The following is a 13,653-nucleotide window of genomic DNA, read 5'->3' on the forward strand; positions in this document are numbered from 1 at the left end:
TACTTATTAATTTTTATGTTGCATTTTGGCTGCTCTCAACTTCAATTAGTCAGCCATCTGGGCCACGAAAACATGGCCCAGAGCCTTGGGTGCTCTCCTAGCTTCTTTATCCCATGGTGGTTGCTGTGTTTCTCCTCTTTCCACACTCTCCTAAAGCAAGGCTGATCTTTCTCTCTCTCCTCCTGCTTCCTTGGAGTCCAAGCCCAGAACTCTAAATCCTGCCCACATCTCTCCTCAGCTATTGGCTGCTGCCATCTTTATTTTCCAATCAAAATTATTAGGGGCAGGTTCCCAGACACTATGTGCAGAGCCTCTTGTGCAAACAGTTTTGGGGGGACCTAATTAGCATCAGCATACAAACCGATACACTGAGTTTATCTAATCAAAAACCAGCAGGAATTAAAAAGGGTTACCCAGCAGGTAATGGTATAGTTATCTTCCTGTATACTGTTTATTGTCTAAGTATCTTGCAGACAACTTGCTTGTATTCCTCTGATAGTTGTTTTAAAATATTAACCTGAGGTAAGATGGTTCAAAACAGAGGAGGCTTGAGAAGTAATTAGGGTGAACTACTTTGAGAAATGTGGACATCCCGTGAGGAACTGTTTTTAAGCTGGAAGGACCAGCGGTAGCTCGTGTGACCACATGAGGATGCAGTTATAGGAGGTATGAGGGCACACCAGAAAATCAGGACTCTCGCCCTCCCAAGACCTTTTGTTGCCTTGAGTTTGGACTCAGCACCCTCCAAACCTGTAAAGTGTATATGACTTTTAGTCCCATGGGCTCTGGTGTTTTGCAATGGCTATTTGAGCTGACTTACACATTTTTTAAACCTTATCAGCAGGGTGGGCTGCACCATGGGTTGCTTCCTTATTAAAGCCTACTCCATTTGCTCAGTGTTATCTGTGCTTAGGCACCACTTCTCATTGCGTCCTTTCCATTGCATCATTCTCTAGATGATAACAGGAACTAGGAGGTAGGATTTCTACCTGACGCATCCCTGGATGGACTGGTGGTGCAATGATGACTTGGGTGACAGCCAGTAAGGAACAAAGGCTGTGTGTGTGTGTGTGTGTGTGTGTGTGTGTGTGTGTGTGTGTGTTTGTGCATGTGAGTATATGTGTGTGTGAGTATATGTGTGTGTGTGTGAGTATGTGAGTATGATTGTGAGTGTTTGTGTGCAGGTGGTTGTGTATGTGCAGGTGTTTGTGTGAGTATGTGTGTGCATGTGTATGTATGGATGTGTGTGTGTGTATGAGGGTGTATCAGTGTGACTGTGTGTGCATGTGTTTGTGTGTGTGTGAGAGAGAGTGTGTGTATGTGTGAGTGTGCTTGTTTGAATGTGTGTGTGTGTTTGAGTGAGTGTATGTGGTTATGCATGCATATGGGCGCATGTGGGTATGTGTGTGAGTATGAGTGAGTGTGAGTGTGTGTGTGTGTGTGTGTGTGTGTGTGTGTGTGTGTGTTTGTGCATGTGAGTATATGTGTGTGTGAGTATATGTGTGTGTGTGTGAGTATGTGAGTATGATTGTGAGTGTTTGTGTGCAGGTGGTTGTGTATGTGCAGGTGTTTGTGTGAGTATGTGTGTGCATGTGTATGTATGGATGTGTGTGTGTGTATGAGGGTGTATCAGTGTGACTGTGTGTGCATGTGTTTGTGTGTGTGTGAGAGAGAGTGTGTGTATGTGTGAGTGTGCTTGTTTGAATGTGTGTGTGTGTTTGAGTGAGTGTATGTGGTTATGCATGCATATGGGCGCATGTGGGTATGTGTGTGAGTATGAGTGAGTGTGAGTGTGTGTGTGTGTGTGTGTGTGTGTGTGTGTGTGTGTGTGTGTACTAAAAGCACAGATAATCACCATTGTTGGAACTAGATCTTAAATGTTTATACATTCTTTTTTTATTAGATATTTTTTATTTACATTTCAAATGTTATTCCCTTTCCTGGTTTCCCATCCATAAACACCTGATTCCATCCCTCTCCCCTTCTACAAGGGTGTTCCCACTCCCCAACCACTTCCCTTTCCCGATTCCCTGCCCTGACATTCCCCTACATGGGGGTCCAGCCTTGGCAGGACCAAGGGCTTCTCTTCCCGTTGGTGCCCAACAAGGCCATCCTCTGCTACATAAGCAGTGGGAGCCATGGGTCTGTCCATGTTTAGTCTTTGGGTAGTGGTTTAGTCCCTGGGAGGTCTGGTTGGTTGATATTGTTGTTCTTATGGGGTTACAAGCCCCTTCAGCTCCTTCAATCCTTTCTTGAATTCTTCCAACTGGAACCCCGTTCTCAGTTCAATGGTTGCTGTTAGCATTCGCCTCTGTATTTGTCATGCTCAGGTTGAGCCTCTCAGGAGATGGCTATATCAGGCTCCTGTCGGCGAGAACTTCTTGGCTTCATTACTATTGTCTAGTTATATATATATATGCAGGATCCCTAAATGCTAAATGGGGCAGGCTCATTCTTTTTGAATTTTTCTCCTTAGTTACTTTCACACACATCTGGGTTGATTGGTGGTACGGGATGGGGTAGATTATTGCTAAGGACCACAGCTACATCAGTGGTGAGATCACCAGCTTTTCATTATTTGGAGCAATATCAAGATAATATGAGGAAGTACTTATTTTTGCTCATGATTTCAGAGGTCAACTATTTTACTCTACATTCATTTTTGGGTCGTGGTGAGGCAGAGCACTGTGGTGATGAAAGCATGTGGCAGATGGTATACCTCAATGTGGACAAGAAGCTATCGAAAGGAGATGAGACTGAGGACCATGCATGTTCTACAAAGCTACACCCTCGGTGGTATATTTCCTCCATTTAGACCTTAGTTCCTAAAAATTCTATCACGAAGATCCAAACATTCAACACAGACTCCATGATAAGTAATAGTGCACTTTTGGAATACTGGTGGATGAAGCTTAGTAAAATGGAGAAAGGCTGTGATTTTAGATTTTAAAAAATAGAATAATAATAAAGAGAAGGAGGAGGAGGAGGAGAAGAAGTAGAAGAAAGGAAAAGGTAGCACCATGTCACAGGAAGGAGCAGTGATGCTTTAGGAATGAGGACAGCCTGGAAACTGTTCTATCTTAATTGTGAGCTATTTGAATGACCTTGGGTAATTAATTTTAACTCTGAATTTTAGTGTCACTGTCTTAGTTTCACAACTAATGTTAAATGTTAATATTAATATTTAGCAAATGTAGCAAAATTTCTCTAATGCATTATGAAACATCTAATTTTTTTAATGTAATGGACACTGTCACCTTATTCATTTTCACAACTGCAATGTTCACAGTCTGTCCCACATCAAGCCATCAGGGATCAGGGAGAATTTATTGGTTAGGTTAAATGACTGACAAAAAAAATCCTTCAAATTCTTTCCATAAAGTTGTTTGACATTCCGCCCAGGTTCTCATTTTTCATCTTTTTCTCTTTTGACCTATTTTTATTCTTTGACAATCTTATATATGTGTCTACTGCTTTTATATTTTATTCTTTTCTTATTCTTGAGATTATAATGCACTTATATTTCTTTTTTTCCTTTCCTTCATCCAAATGTTCCCATGTACCCTTCCTCACCCTCTCATTTCTTCTGTTTTTACTACTTGTTATTGCATGTACATATGCACATGTTTATAGATCTACATTCCTGTATATAAACTATTCAGCTTGTATAATTTTATTCTGAATTCTGAGCTTTCATCCCTTTTCCCCTTTCTTAGTCTCCTACCCCGATGAAATCTTTTTTTTTTCTTTTTTCCAAAAAAGCTTCCTTATGTTGGTGTCTTTAAAAAAGTCAGCCTAGTAAGGGCACCAGTGGAAGGGGAAGCCCTTGGTCCTGCCAAGACTGAACCCCCAGTGAACGTGATTGTTGGGGGAAGGACAGTAATGGGGGGAGGATGGGGAGGGGAACACTCATATAGAAGGAGAGGGGGAGGGTTTAGGGGATGTTGGCCTGAAACCCGGAAAAGTTAATAACAATTGAAATGTAAATAAGAAATACCTAATTTAATAAAGATGGAGAAAAAAGTCATTGAGTTTAATTATGGTTGGTGCCATGCACAGGAATTTATTTACTGAAAAATGAGTAGTAAATAAGTGGCTGTGTCCTTGAAGAAAATGACAGCCTTCTCTCAGCAAGTTTGAAGAGAAAGTTCATCATTACCAAACAGACAACACATCAATAAGTGTGTGGCAGAATACAATGTTTTTATTTCCATAACCATCTCGGATTCAGTACAGAAGTGAAGTTGTCTATGAGAGGGTACCTCAGGAAAAATGCTTAGTTGGCATTAGTGGTCTGCTGAATCCAGTCCAGGTAGTTGCACACTTTGCTGTAGACACCAGTTTTCCATTTCTCACCACAGCTTGTGCCCCAGGAGCGAATAACTTGGAATCCTTCATTGCGGATCATGGGGCTACCAGAGTCATACTGAACAAGAAGAAAAAGACCATCTGTGTTCTTGTTGATGCGCAGATGAGATAATGAGACTAGAGGTATTCTTTCATTATCCTAGGGACTATTTCTTCAGTCTTTCAAATGGTACTCACAATATTCCCAGCACACACAATCTTCTTACTATATCATGGATAAATTACTTTTTTATGGTCCTACTTCCTTCTGTTATAGTCTTGTAGGAGCAGTAAAAGGTGAAGACTGGAGATTTATGACCACCTCAACAGATCTTCTTTTCCAGAAGAGTTTCTTGCAATCCACCTTAAAATGTTGCCTGTGTATATTGTCTGGATACCATTGCTGTGATATCCGTTTTTATTATCATTAAATTATTTTTATTTATTTACATTCTATACGTTGTCCCCCTTCCTGTCCCCCCCTCCCCAAGTTCTTTATTCCATCCCCCATCTCCTTTGCTTCTGAGTGGGTGGTCCCCTCACCTACCCACCCACCCACTCTCACTTCACCCTGCCAGCATCCCCATTCCCTGGGGTATCAAGTTTCTACAGGATTAAGTGCATCTTTTCCCACTGAGGCCAGACAAGGCCATCCTCTGCTACATATGTGCTGGGAACCATGGACTAGCCCATGTATGCTCTTTGGTTGGTGGCTTAGTCTGTGAGAGCTTTGAGGGGTCCTGGTTAGTTGATACTGTTGTCTTTCCTTTGGGTTACAATCTCCTTCAGCTCCTTCAGTCCTTCCCCTACCACTTCCTTAGGAGTCCCTGACCTCAATCCAAAGGTTGGCTGTAAGTATTTGCATCTGTCTTAGTTAGCTGCTGAGAAAGCCTCTGAGGACAGCCATGCTAGGCTCCATTGCTGTGGTGTCTTACCCCTGATTCTAACATAATGTCATCAATATAGTGCACCAATGTACTGTTTTGTTAGAAGAGAGGTGATCAAGATCCCCTCTAACTTAGTTATAACACAGGGCAGGAGGGTATTATATCCTTGAGGCAAAACTTCAAAGGTATTCCGCTGGCCTTTCCAACTGAAAGCAAATTGCTTTCAGTGGTCCTTATGGACAGGTACTGAGAAAGCATTTGCTAGATCAATACCTGCATACCAGGTACCAGGGGATGTGTTAATTTGCTCAAGTAGCTGCTAAACTACATCTGGTACAGCAGTTGTAATTGGCGTTACTACCCGATTTAGTATTTGGTGGTCAGCTGTCATTTTTTCCATGATCCATCTGTCTTCTGCAGTGGACAGATATGATAGTTAAAGGGAGATGTGGTGGAAACCACCACCCCTGCATCTTTCAAGTACTTGATGGTGGTAGTAATTTCTGCAATTCCTCTGGGAATATAATACTGGAATAATAATTTTCTTTGGCAGAGGCAATTCTAAAAGTTTCCATTTGGTCTTTCCAACCATAATATTCCTCACTCCACAGGGCAGGGAACCAATGTGAGAATTTTGCAAATTTCTAAGTATATCTATCCCAAGTATACATTCTGGAACTGGGAAAATGACTACAGGATGTGTTCAGGAACCTACTGGACCTACTGTGAGTCAAATATCAGCCAAAAACTCCATTAATCACCTGTCCTCAATAAGTGCCTTCTTTAATTGGCATTCTTTAATACAATGTTTCTTGGAATCTCTAGGAATCAGTGCCAATTCAGAACCAGTATCTGATAGATCCCAGAAAGTCTGATTATTTTCTTTCCCCCAGTGTACAGTTACCCTTGTAAAAGGCCACAGGTCTCTTGGAGAAGAACTGGAGAAAGGCTAACAGCAAAACTTTTATGTATCTTATCAAGATCCTTCCTCAGGGTAACCTGGCCACCCCTTCACTCAAGAGGTTCTTGGTCTGCAAACTGGCTCAAGCCTGGAAACTGATTCTCTGGCTAAGATTGCCTTTTGCCATGACACATTGTAGTGTTTCTTTCATTTGAGATTTTTTCTGCATATCCATATCAGATATGCAGTAGGCTTTCTATCTATTTCATGCCTGGAAACACCAGGAGTGATTATCCGGTAGCAAAAGTCTGTATGGGTCATGCCATTATAAATTTCACCTTTCCTGTGCTGACCATTAAGGACTACTAGGTCATTATAAATGTTGTTTTGTTTATGCTATCCATTATAACTATGATCACCTTGTCTCTGGCGATTTAATGCGGTCATCTGGTCCTTGCTACCTGGAGGCCCAATTAAACCCATTGCATTTAATTCATCTAATTGAGCAGCAGCATCTCCCACCCTAAGGTCTGGCACAAGAAAAAGGGAAAGGACAAAACTCTTCAAATGTGCTGCTGCCCATTTCACTAGTTTGAGTCTTACAGGATTTGTGAAGGGCCTATTTTCTGGGCCTTCCCACTGTGGAGGATTAGGTTTTACACAAAGTTTTCCACTCTAGCATTACAATTTCCCTGAGCTTTAAAATCCTTTCAACAACACTAAGCTAAGGGATATCAGGCATCTCCAACTCCTTTTCAGTAGGCCATCCTTTGATAAACGCTTCCGTCAACCATTCAAACAAACTTCTGACTTTTTTGTTTTTTTAGCTACGTGAGCTTCCACATTAAACCTAGAATCTCTAGTCTGAGGGCCCACGTCAATAAACTCAGGCTGGTCTAGTTTTATGTTCCTTCCACCATTATCCCACACCCTTAAAATCCATTCCCACACACATTCCCCAGACTTCTGCTTGAATTAATTAGAAACTCATTAAGCTCCTTAGTAGTGTATCACATTTCCTCATGGACTACACTTTCTACCTCCTCTCTAGAGGCCTGCTTTGCCTTGAGTCTGATAATAGTTCTAGAAGAAACTATTAGTGGAAGTTGAGGAACATCAGTATTGTCTTGCCTGACATTTTTTTCAGAGAAAGTCATCACTAGTTTGTCAGACTCTGAGGGATTAATTTCCTCATGTGAAAAAGGCATTATTTCAAGGAGTGGGCTGAGGGCACTACTTCCACTGGTGAGGTAAACCTCTGAAAATGAAAAAATTTAAATTTCTCAGCTTTAACAGGGCCCTCCCACCCATCCCTGTCCCAAGTGTGAGGATACAGTTCTTTGCCAATCAATGCCCTTATTTTAACTGCTGTTGCCCTCTGGGGCTGAGACTTGAATTTTCACTTTAATTCAGCCAACCTTATAATGAGGGCTTCAGTTTGATTTTCTGTAACGCAAGCTCTATGGCTGCTGGACAGATTCTCTTCAAGGGCACACTTTAGAGACCTTTAGATTGTTTATTAGCATCTGGAAATCTTTCGATTGTTTATTTGCATCTGGAGCTGTTCAATTTTATCATACAGCTCATTCTTTTCCTTCATCAATTTTTTCCAGAGATATTAAGAGCAATAGGCCAGCAAAATCATTTTCTGACTTTTTTCCCCTCAAATTTTATAAAAATTGGTAAACCGGGTCACCTAATATATTGCTACTTATCAATAATAATGAATCAAGATAATCAAAGGTGTTAGCTTCTTTAAGCTTGAAATATAGTTTCCCCCACAGGTCTTCGATATCCTCCGAGCTCTCAGGAGAGAGAGAGCCTATGGAGAGGTTTCAGTAGTTGTAGGTGCTGGTGAATTAGAAGATACTAGCAAATTATTAACCCGACTCCAGATTCTTAAAAGATTCATCTTTATACTACCATTTCTTTAGAACCACTCCTGTTACCAACTTCTGTATTAGTCAGGGTTCTCTAGAGTCACGAAACATATGGAATGTTTTTCTAGATTGCGTTTAGAATGATGACTTACAGTCTGTAGTCCAACTCCCCAACAATGGTCTGAGGTGAATTAGCAGTTTAAGAATCTAGTAGTTGCTCAGTCTCACAAGGATAGTTGTTTCAGCTGGTCTTCTGGAGAAGTAGATTCTAGATGTGCTGGCAAGTAAATGCAAGCAAGTGAAGAGCAAATTTTCTTTTTTCCAATGTCCTTATGTAGGTCTCCAGCAGAGGATGTGGCCCAGATTAAAGGTGTGTACCACCATGCCTGGATCTGGGACTTGTTTCATTTCAGGCTGACCTTGAATTCAGAGATCTCCTTCCTAGTCTCCTGGGATTAAAGGCGGGTACTACTTGCCTGGACCTAAGCTTTACATAGCCACTATGCCTCAAGATCTCCATGCCAAGATACAGGTCAGAAAACTTGTGTCTTCAAGCCTCAAGATCTAGATCACAGGTGAGCCCTCCAATTCTGGATTGTAGTTCATTCCAGATAGTCAAGATGACAACCAGCAACAACCATTACAAGTAATAAAGTAATACAAATTTGATATTACTAGTACTAAAATAGAGAATTCCCTCATTTCCCCTCACAATCAAATGACATGTGACTTTATAGTAACAAGAATTCATTAACTGTTTTTTTTTTTTCAAAACACAGGTTAAGGTTTTATCTGTGGCACATAAGATATCTTTGCCATGCCATATCCCTTCTCCCTGGGAAATAACCAACTCTTCAGTCTGCAGGCTTGCACTGAACCATTAACACCATGTTTTTAGAGATCAAGACCATCATTTCTTCTATGTGGACTACTGTTTCCTTTTCTTCCCTAATTTAGAGAGCCTGCCAAGTAGTTTAGAACAGATTTCAAACACTGGACACTGAAGTTTCCATGAATTTTCTCTGATGAAAATTAGGCATTTATAAACAGAAATGCTACACATTAATTTTCCTATATTTCTACCATCTTGCTTTCATGTTGATTTCTAAGCTCAAAACATATGTTTATATGCAATGCATATCTCTTTGGATGCATTCTTTTGAAATACTCACCAGCAGCTCCATGGTGAACCATGAAGAGAACGATCTTCATGGTTACTCAGTAGTTCTGCACTGGGCAATAGGAAAAAGGCTTTTTCCCCAGCTATTTATATCTCCAGTTTTGATATTGACACTCAGGGCCATGGATGCCACAAGAGAGATTTCACTGTAAAGTAAAAGAAAAAAAATAGAGTTCAAGCCTTGACAGATGAAGGACGACTCAGGACCACATGTAAGCATTTCCCACTTTCTGAGACGGCTATGGGAATGGGCGCTGCAAACTCAACCTAGTGGGGACTGCCCATTGCAAAATGAAATAAGTTGTATTCAACACATGGTACAAAGCTGCATGGTTCTTATAAAATATAATATCCTAGTTGTGCACTTTAACCCAATGGGCTATGTGAAACCCTGTGTCCTTGGTATGTAACTAATAGCTGTTTCAACATACTTTGTTGATTTTTCTTGGCACAAAGTATATGACTAAATGTAATGCATATACCTGCTCATTCATTCATTAGAAAACCGGATGATAGCTCTGATCTTTTACATGCATGCTTACTTTTCATTGTTAGAGGGACTGAATTTGAGATCACCCTGGGCTGGTAGCAAGTTCAAGGCCAGTCTGTATAACTGTTCTGGTTTGAGTTTCCAAATGCTAGGATTACAGTTGTGTGCCACTGTGGGTGGTGTGACATCATTTTGTGACAATTCCCCCTTTTGTCTGAATAGTTTTCTCTGAATACACTGCTTATAAAACATTCTATGGTTTGATTTTAATTGTGCCTTGTCACTGGATGGCAAAAAGCTTAAAGCAGTCATGGTTCAAATTATAGAAAGTTTTTTATCCATTTGACACAACAGTACTCCTTTTGTTTCTCCATGCACCATCTAGGGAAAGATTTGTTTGAAAATATTTTGTCAGTGCTGTCAAGTTGTTCTTATTATTTACAAATGCATCTGAATTCTTGCTTCAGCTTAATAAGTAGCATAATTTGTCAATAATAGGATGTTAAAACATAAAAGACAACTTAACTTTTATTCTGAGGTAAAAATGGATAAAGTGGAATGTGTTCTATTTGTGTACAGCTATACTCTGTCAGTGACAAATCCTTTGAGTTATTAGAGTAGTTGGGCTTGAAGTATTCAGTACCTGGTGATTTCTAGTTATCTTGATGCAGTTCAGAGCACAAGAATACCATTCCCAGATTTAGTTTGGAGTCCAAAAACCTGGTAAAGTATTCTTTAAAGCTTTGCTTTTTTGAAGGCACATATACTTAGGACCCAACTTAATTTAATAAGGAAGAAATCGGTAACTATTAGCATTACAGTTACATAGAAATAATTTTTTACTTTTCTACATCCGTAGTAAAATTTAAAATCACTGGCTATATAAAATAGGAGGTCACCCACATTGACAAAACAATCAAGGCCCAAAGCCTTGTTGCTGTTTGGATGTGAAACACTTCTCACAGGCTTATGTGTTTGAATACTTGGTCCCCAGGAAGTAATGTTATTTGTAAAGGTGATAGAACCTTTAGGTGGCTGCTAGAGAAAGCCTGCCACTGCTACTGGGCTTGGAGGATTTGAGGTGTGGCTGTACTACCTCCTCCTCCTTTTCCTCCTTCCTCTATCTCTCTCCCATTCCTTTCTTCCCTCTCCCCTCCCCTCCCATTCCTCCCAGTCTTAGGCTGTAAAGTGATCTGCTTCTCTTGACCTCCATGCCTTTCCTTACCAGGATGGATTGTGTCCTCCCTAGAACAGTCAGCCAAAGTAAACACTTTCTCCCCTAAGCTGTTTTTGTCAGGGTATTCTATCAAAGTATCAGGAAAGCAACCAAGAGAGACTTCTTACTAATTTAGGAGGCTGTGTTAGAGACTGCAGAGAGGCGACTCCCTGGTGTGCAACATTGTTTCCCACTCCTGTGGACAGTAACAAAAGGGTTGCTTACACAAGGCATATAGGTGCAGACTAGGTTTAAATAATTAAAAATAGGATTTACAAAAGTCAGAATGTCAAAAAAAAATTTAACGACTGGTTCATACTTTGAAGGACTACATGTGTATTGTTCAAAAGAGACCATACATTATTCATTTGGAATGCCTTAAACTCATTACCCTAAATTCTCTAAATCTTTGCATAATATTTTAATAAATAAATTAACAACATAATAAAGTTGAGATACCAGATATGCACATATCTGGTCATAGATATATAAAAGAACTTTCCAAAATTATACTTGCTTATAAGTTTATCATTTAAAAGATTTTACATGAAAAGATGTTTTGATGATCAGTGACTCTGTTAATGCTTAATTTCTTGGACCTGAAAAATGGCTAACACTTGAGTACTTGTTGATTTTGCAGAGGACTGATGTTTGGTTCCCAGAAAATATGAAGGCCTTGCCAAATCTCTAAAGGCAGATAGTATACAGGCATATGTGTTTTCAAATATTTAGACACATAAGATAAAAATAAATCGTCTAAAATAAGTTTATTTCTTAAGTAATTATAGGTATAAAATTATCAGAAATATTGGTAAAGCACAAAATCAATAGTGTTATTCATATAGTGTTTAGATAGTGCTAAATGACTTAAAAGTAAATAACAGCTTATAAGTTGAAAATGTAAAAACCACTTTTCAAAGTTTGTATAACTTGGAAAAATTTTAGTAGATTACATGCAATACTGTTGACTAAATAAAAATGAAGCTAAGCTTGATCAATTAACTTTATAAGGCACTTTTATCGAGATGGCCTTAAAAATACTTGCACAGCAAGACGGCCTCAGCAAAAGAGACAAATAGGAAGTAAAGACCATCTCCCTAGCACACTTTCTGGTTAAGGATGGTGGACGGGTGGAGAAACGTCTCTTTTCCCAAACCAGTTAGCTCAGTTGATGACACAGATGACCTGAAAGGAGATTTCTTAACAGTTTGTGGCTGTAGCTATGGATGGGTATGTTATGTACCTGCAAATGACCATTTCATCCCTCCCAGTGCTCCATGAAGCTCTTCCAGAACTCCGGGTCAACTGGTGCTATCTTCCCAAATAGCCACCCAACACACTACTTGCCTGGGGAACAATCTTCCTTCTGAGGTGAGAAACGACTCCTTTAAGGGATCCTTTAGATGATTAGATATCTGTGCCATGGCCTTACCACGTGAACCCAGCAATCCAGACAGATCGAAAGGTTTTGGTTACGCGAGTTTAAGGACCTGGATTTCCTGCTCAGTGCCCTGAGTCTCAGTGAAGCCTCTGGATAACAGGGAGAATTCCAGGAGACGTTGCTGGATATCAACCGTGGTGATTGTTCGTTTGGCAGGGCTAGAGATCGAGATTTGGTCGGGGACAAGACATGGACTGGAGGTCTTTATTCATCTTTCCACAGACGGCTTTGATGATGCCCTGCCCAAGAGAGGTGATAAATTTGGAGACAAGAAAGAATCGAGAGCGCTAATATTCAGACTAGTATCGAGATAGTGTGGGGAGTATGAGGATTGCCCTTGCCTAGATATAGATCCCCAGGATGACCCTAGGGCACCAGAGGCTACGACAGAGGTAGCCATAATACATACTCAAGGAAATTTCTTTTTTTCTTCTTTTTAAAAGGGGTCTCCCCCACACCCCCTCCATTATGATTGTTATTTTAAATCTATTTTAAATCTATTTCCAGGCTATGATTCCAGGATAGGCAAGGCAGGCATTTAAATGCTGTAGTAGGTGCTCTTGCAATGTTGGCTGTAAAGGAAAGTGTGCTGTTGATGGGCGTGAAAAACGGACAATGACTATGGAGCTCCAGAGATTATGGTCTCATGGGGATTATGGGTGTAATGACAGAAAGCTGGCAAATGATAGCTGTAAATGATATTGTGCTTACCTTATGAAGCAGAGCACAGGGCAGAAAAGATCGGTCCAGGATTACAGGGCATAAAACATTTGCTTATCTTAAGACTTTGCAAGTAGAATTTCAGTTAAGATTTATTTAATAAACAGTGGAACAGGAAAATCAACAAAATACCGAGATAATGGTCACCTAGATTTATTTAATGGCTCAGAGTTTTCCATGAACAGTTCAAAACTTCTAAGAAGAGATAAATTTATAAATAAACATAAATAAAATCTTCAATGTTTCAATTTTTTAGTAACCTCAAGATATAAATCATGTTAAATCAAGCAATATTCTTCATTAGATGATTTGATTCTTCTCTGAAAGTTACATTTACTGTGATTCTATAATAATACAAAAATAAGAGTTTAGACAAGCTATGAAAGATTAAAATACTATTAAAAGACATATTTGGGTGCACAATGATTCTAGTCCCAAAATTAAACTTGAATCTTCTGTACTGAAATGAGAAGAAGGTTTGCCTGGAGACCCAATTTACTCAAATTAGAAATATTACTTTTTCTGTGCTTTTCAGTTAACTTGATTAACTGTCAGAATTGTGTCATGTAGATGTGTATGTCTTAAGAAGAA

General features: G+C 39.8%; 1 protein-coding gene across 3 annotated transcripts in view; it reads right to left on the minus strand.

Moving 5' to 3' along the window:
* The window catches only part of Prss59 (protease, serine 59), a 20,909-nt gene extending 8,457 nt beyond the window's left edge, over positions 1-12,452 (minus strand). Inside the window, exons 1-3 of one of the 3 annotated variants that reach the window (XM_063286408.1) lie at positions 12,249-12,452; positions 11,030-11,097; positions 9,188-9,341 (exon numbers count right to left, since the gene is read on the minus strand). In XM_063286408.1, coding sequence (XP_063142478.1) covers positions 9,188-9,227 — 40 coding nt within the window. In that variant the 5' untranslated portion in view covers positions 9,228-9,341; positions 11,030-11,097; positions 12,249-12,452. The remainder of the gene's footprint in view (positions 1-9,187; positions 9,342-11,029; positions 11,098-12,248) is intronic. The other 2 variants (XM_063286410.1, XM_063286409.1) reach the window with 2 other exon arrangements.
* Positions 12,453-13,653: the final 1,201 nt, after the last annotated feature.

This window comes from Rattus norvegicus, chromosome 4 (assembly GCF_036323735.1).
Source record: "Rattus norvegicus strain BN/NHsdMcwi chromosome 4, GRCr8, whole genome shotgun sequence".
NCBI classification, from domain to species: Eukaryota; Metazoa; Chordata; class Mammalia; order Rodentia; family Muridae; genus Rattus; species Rattus norvegicus.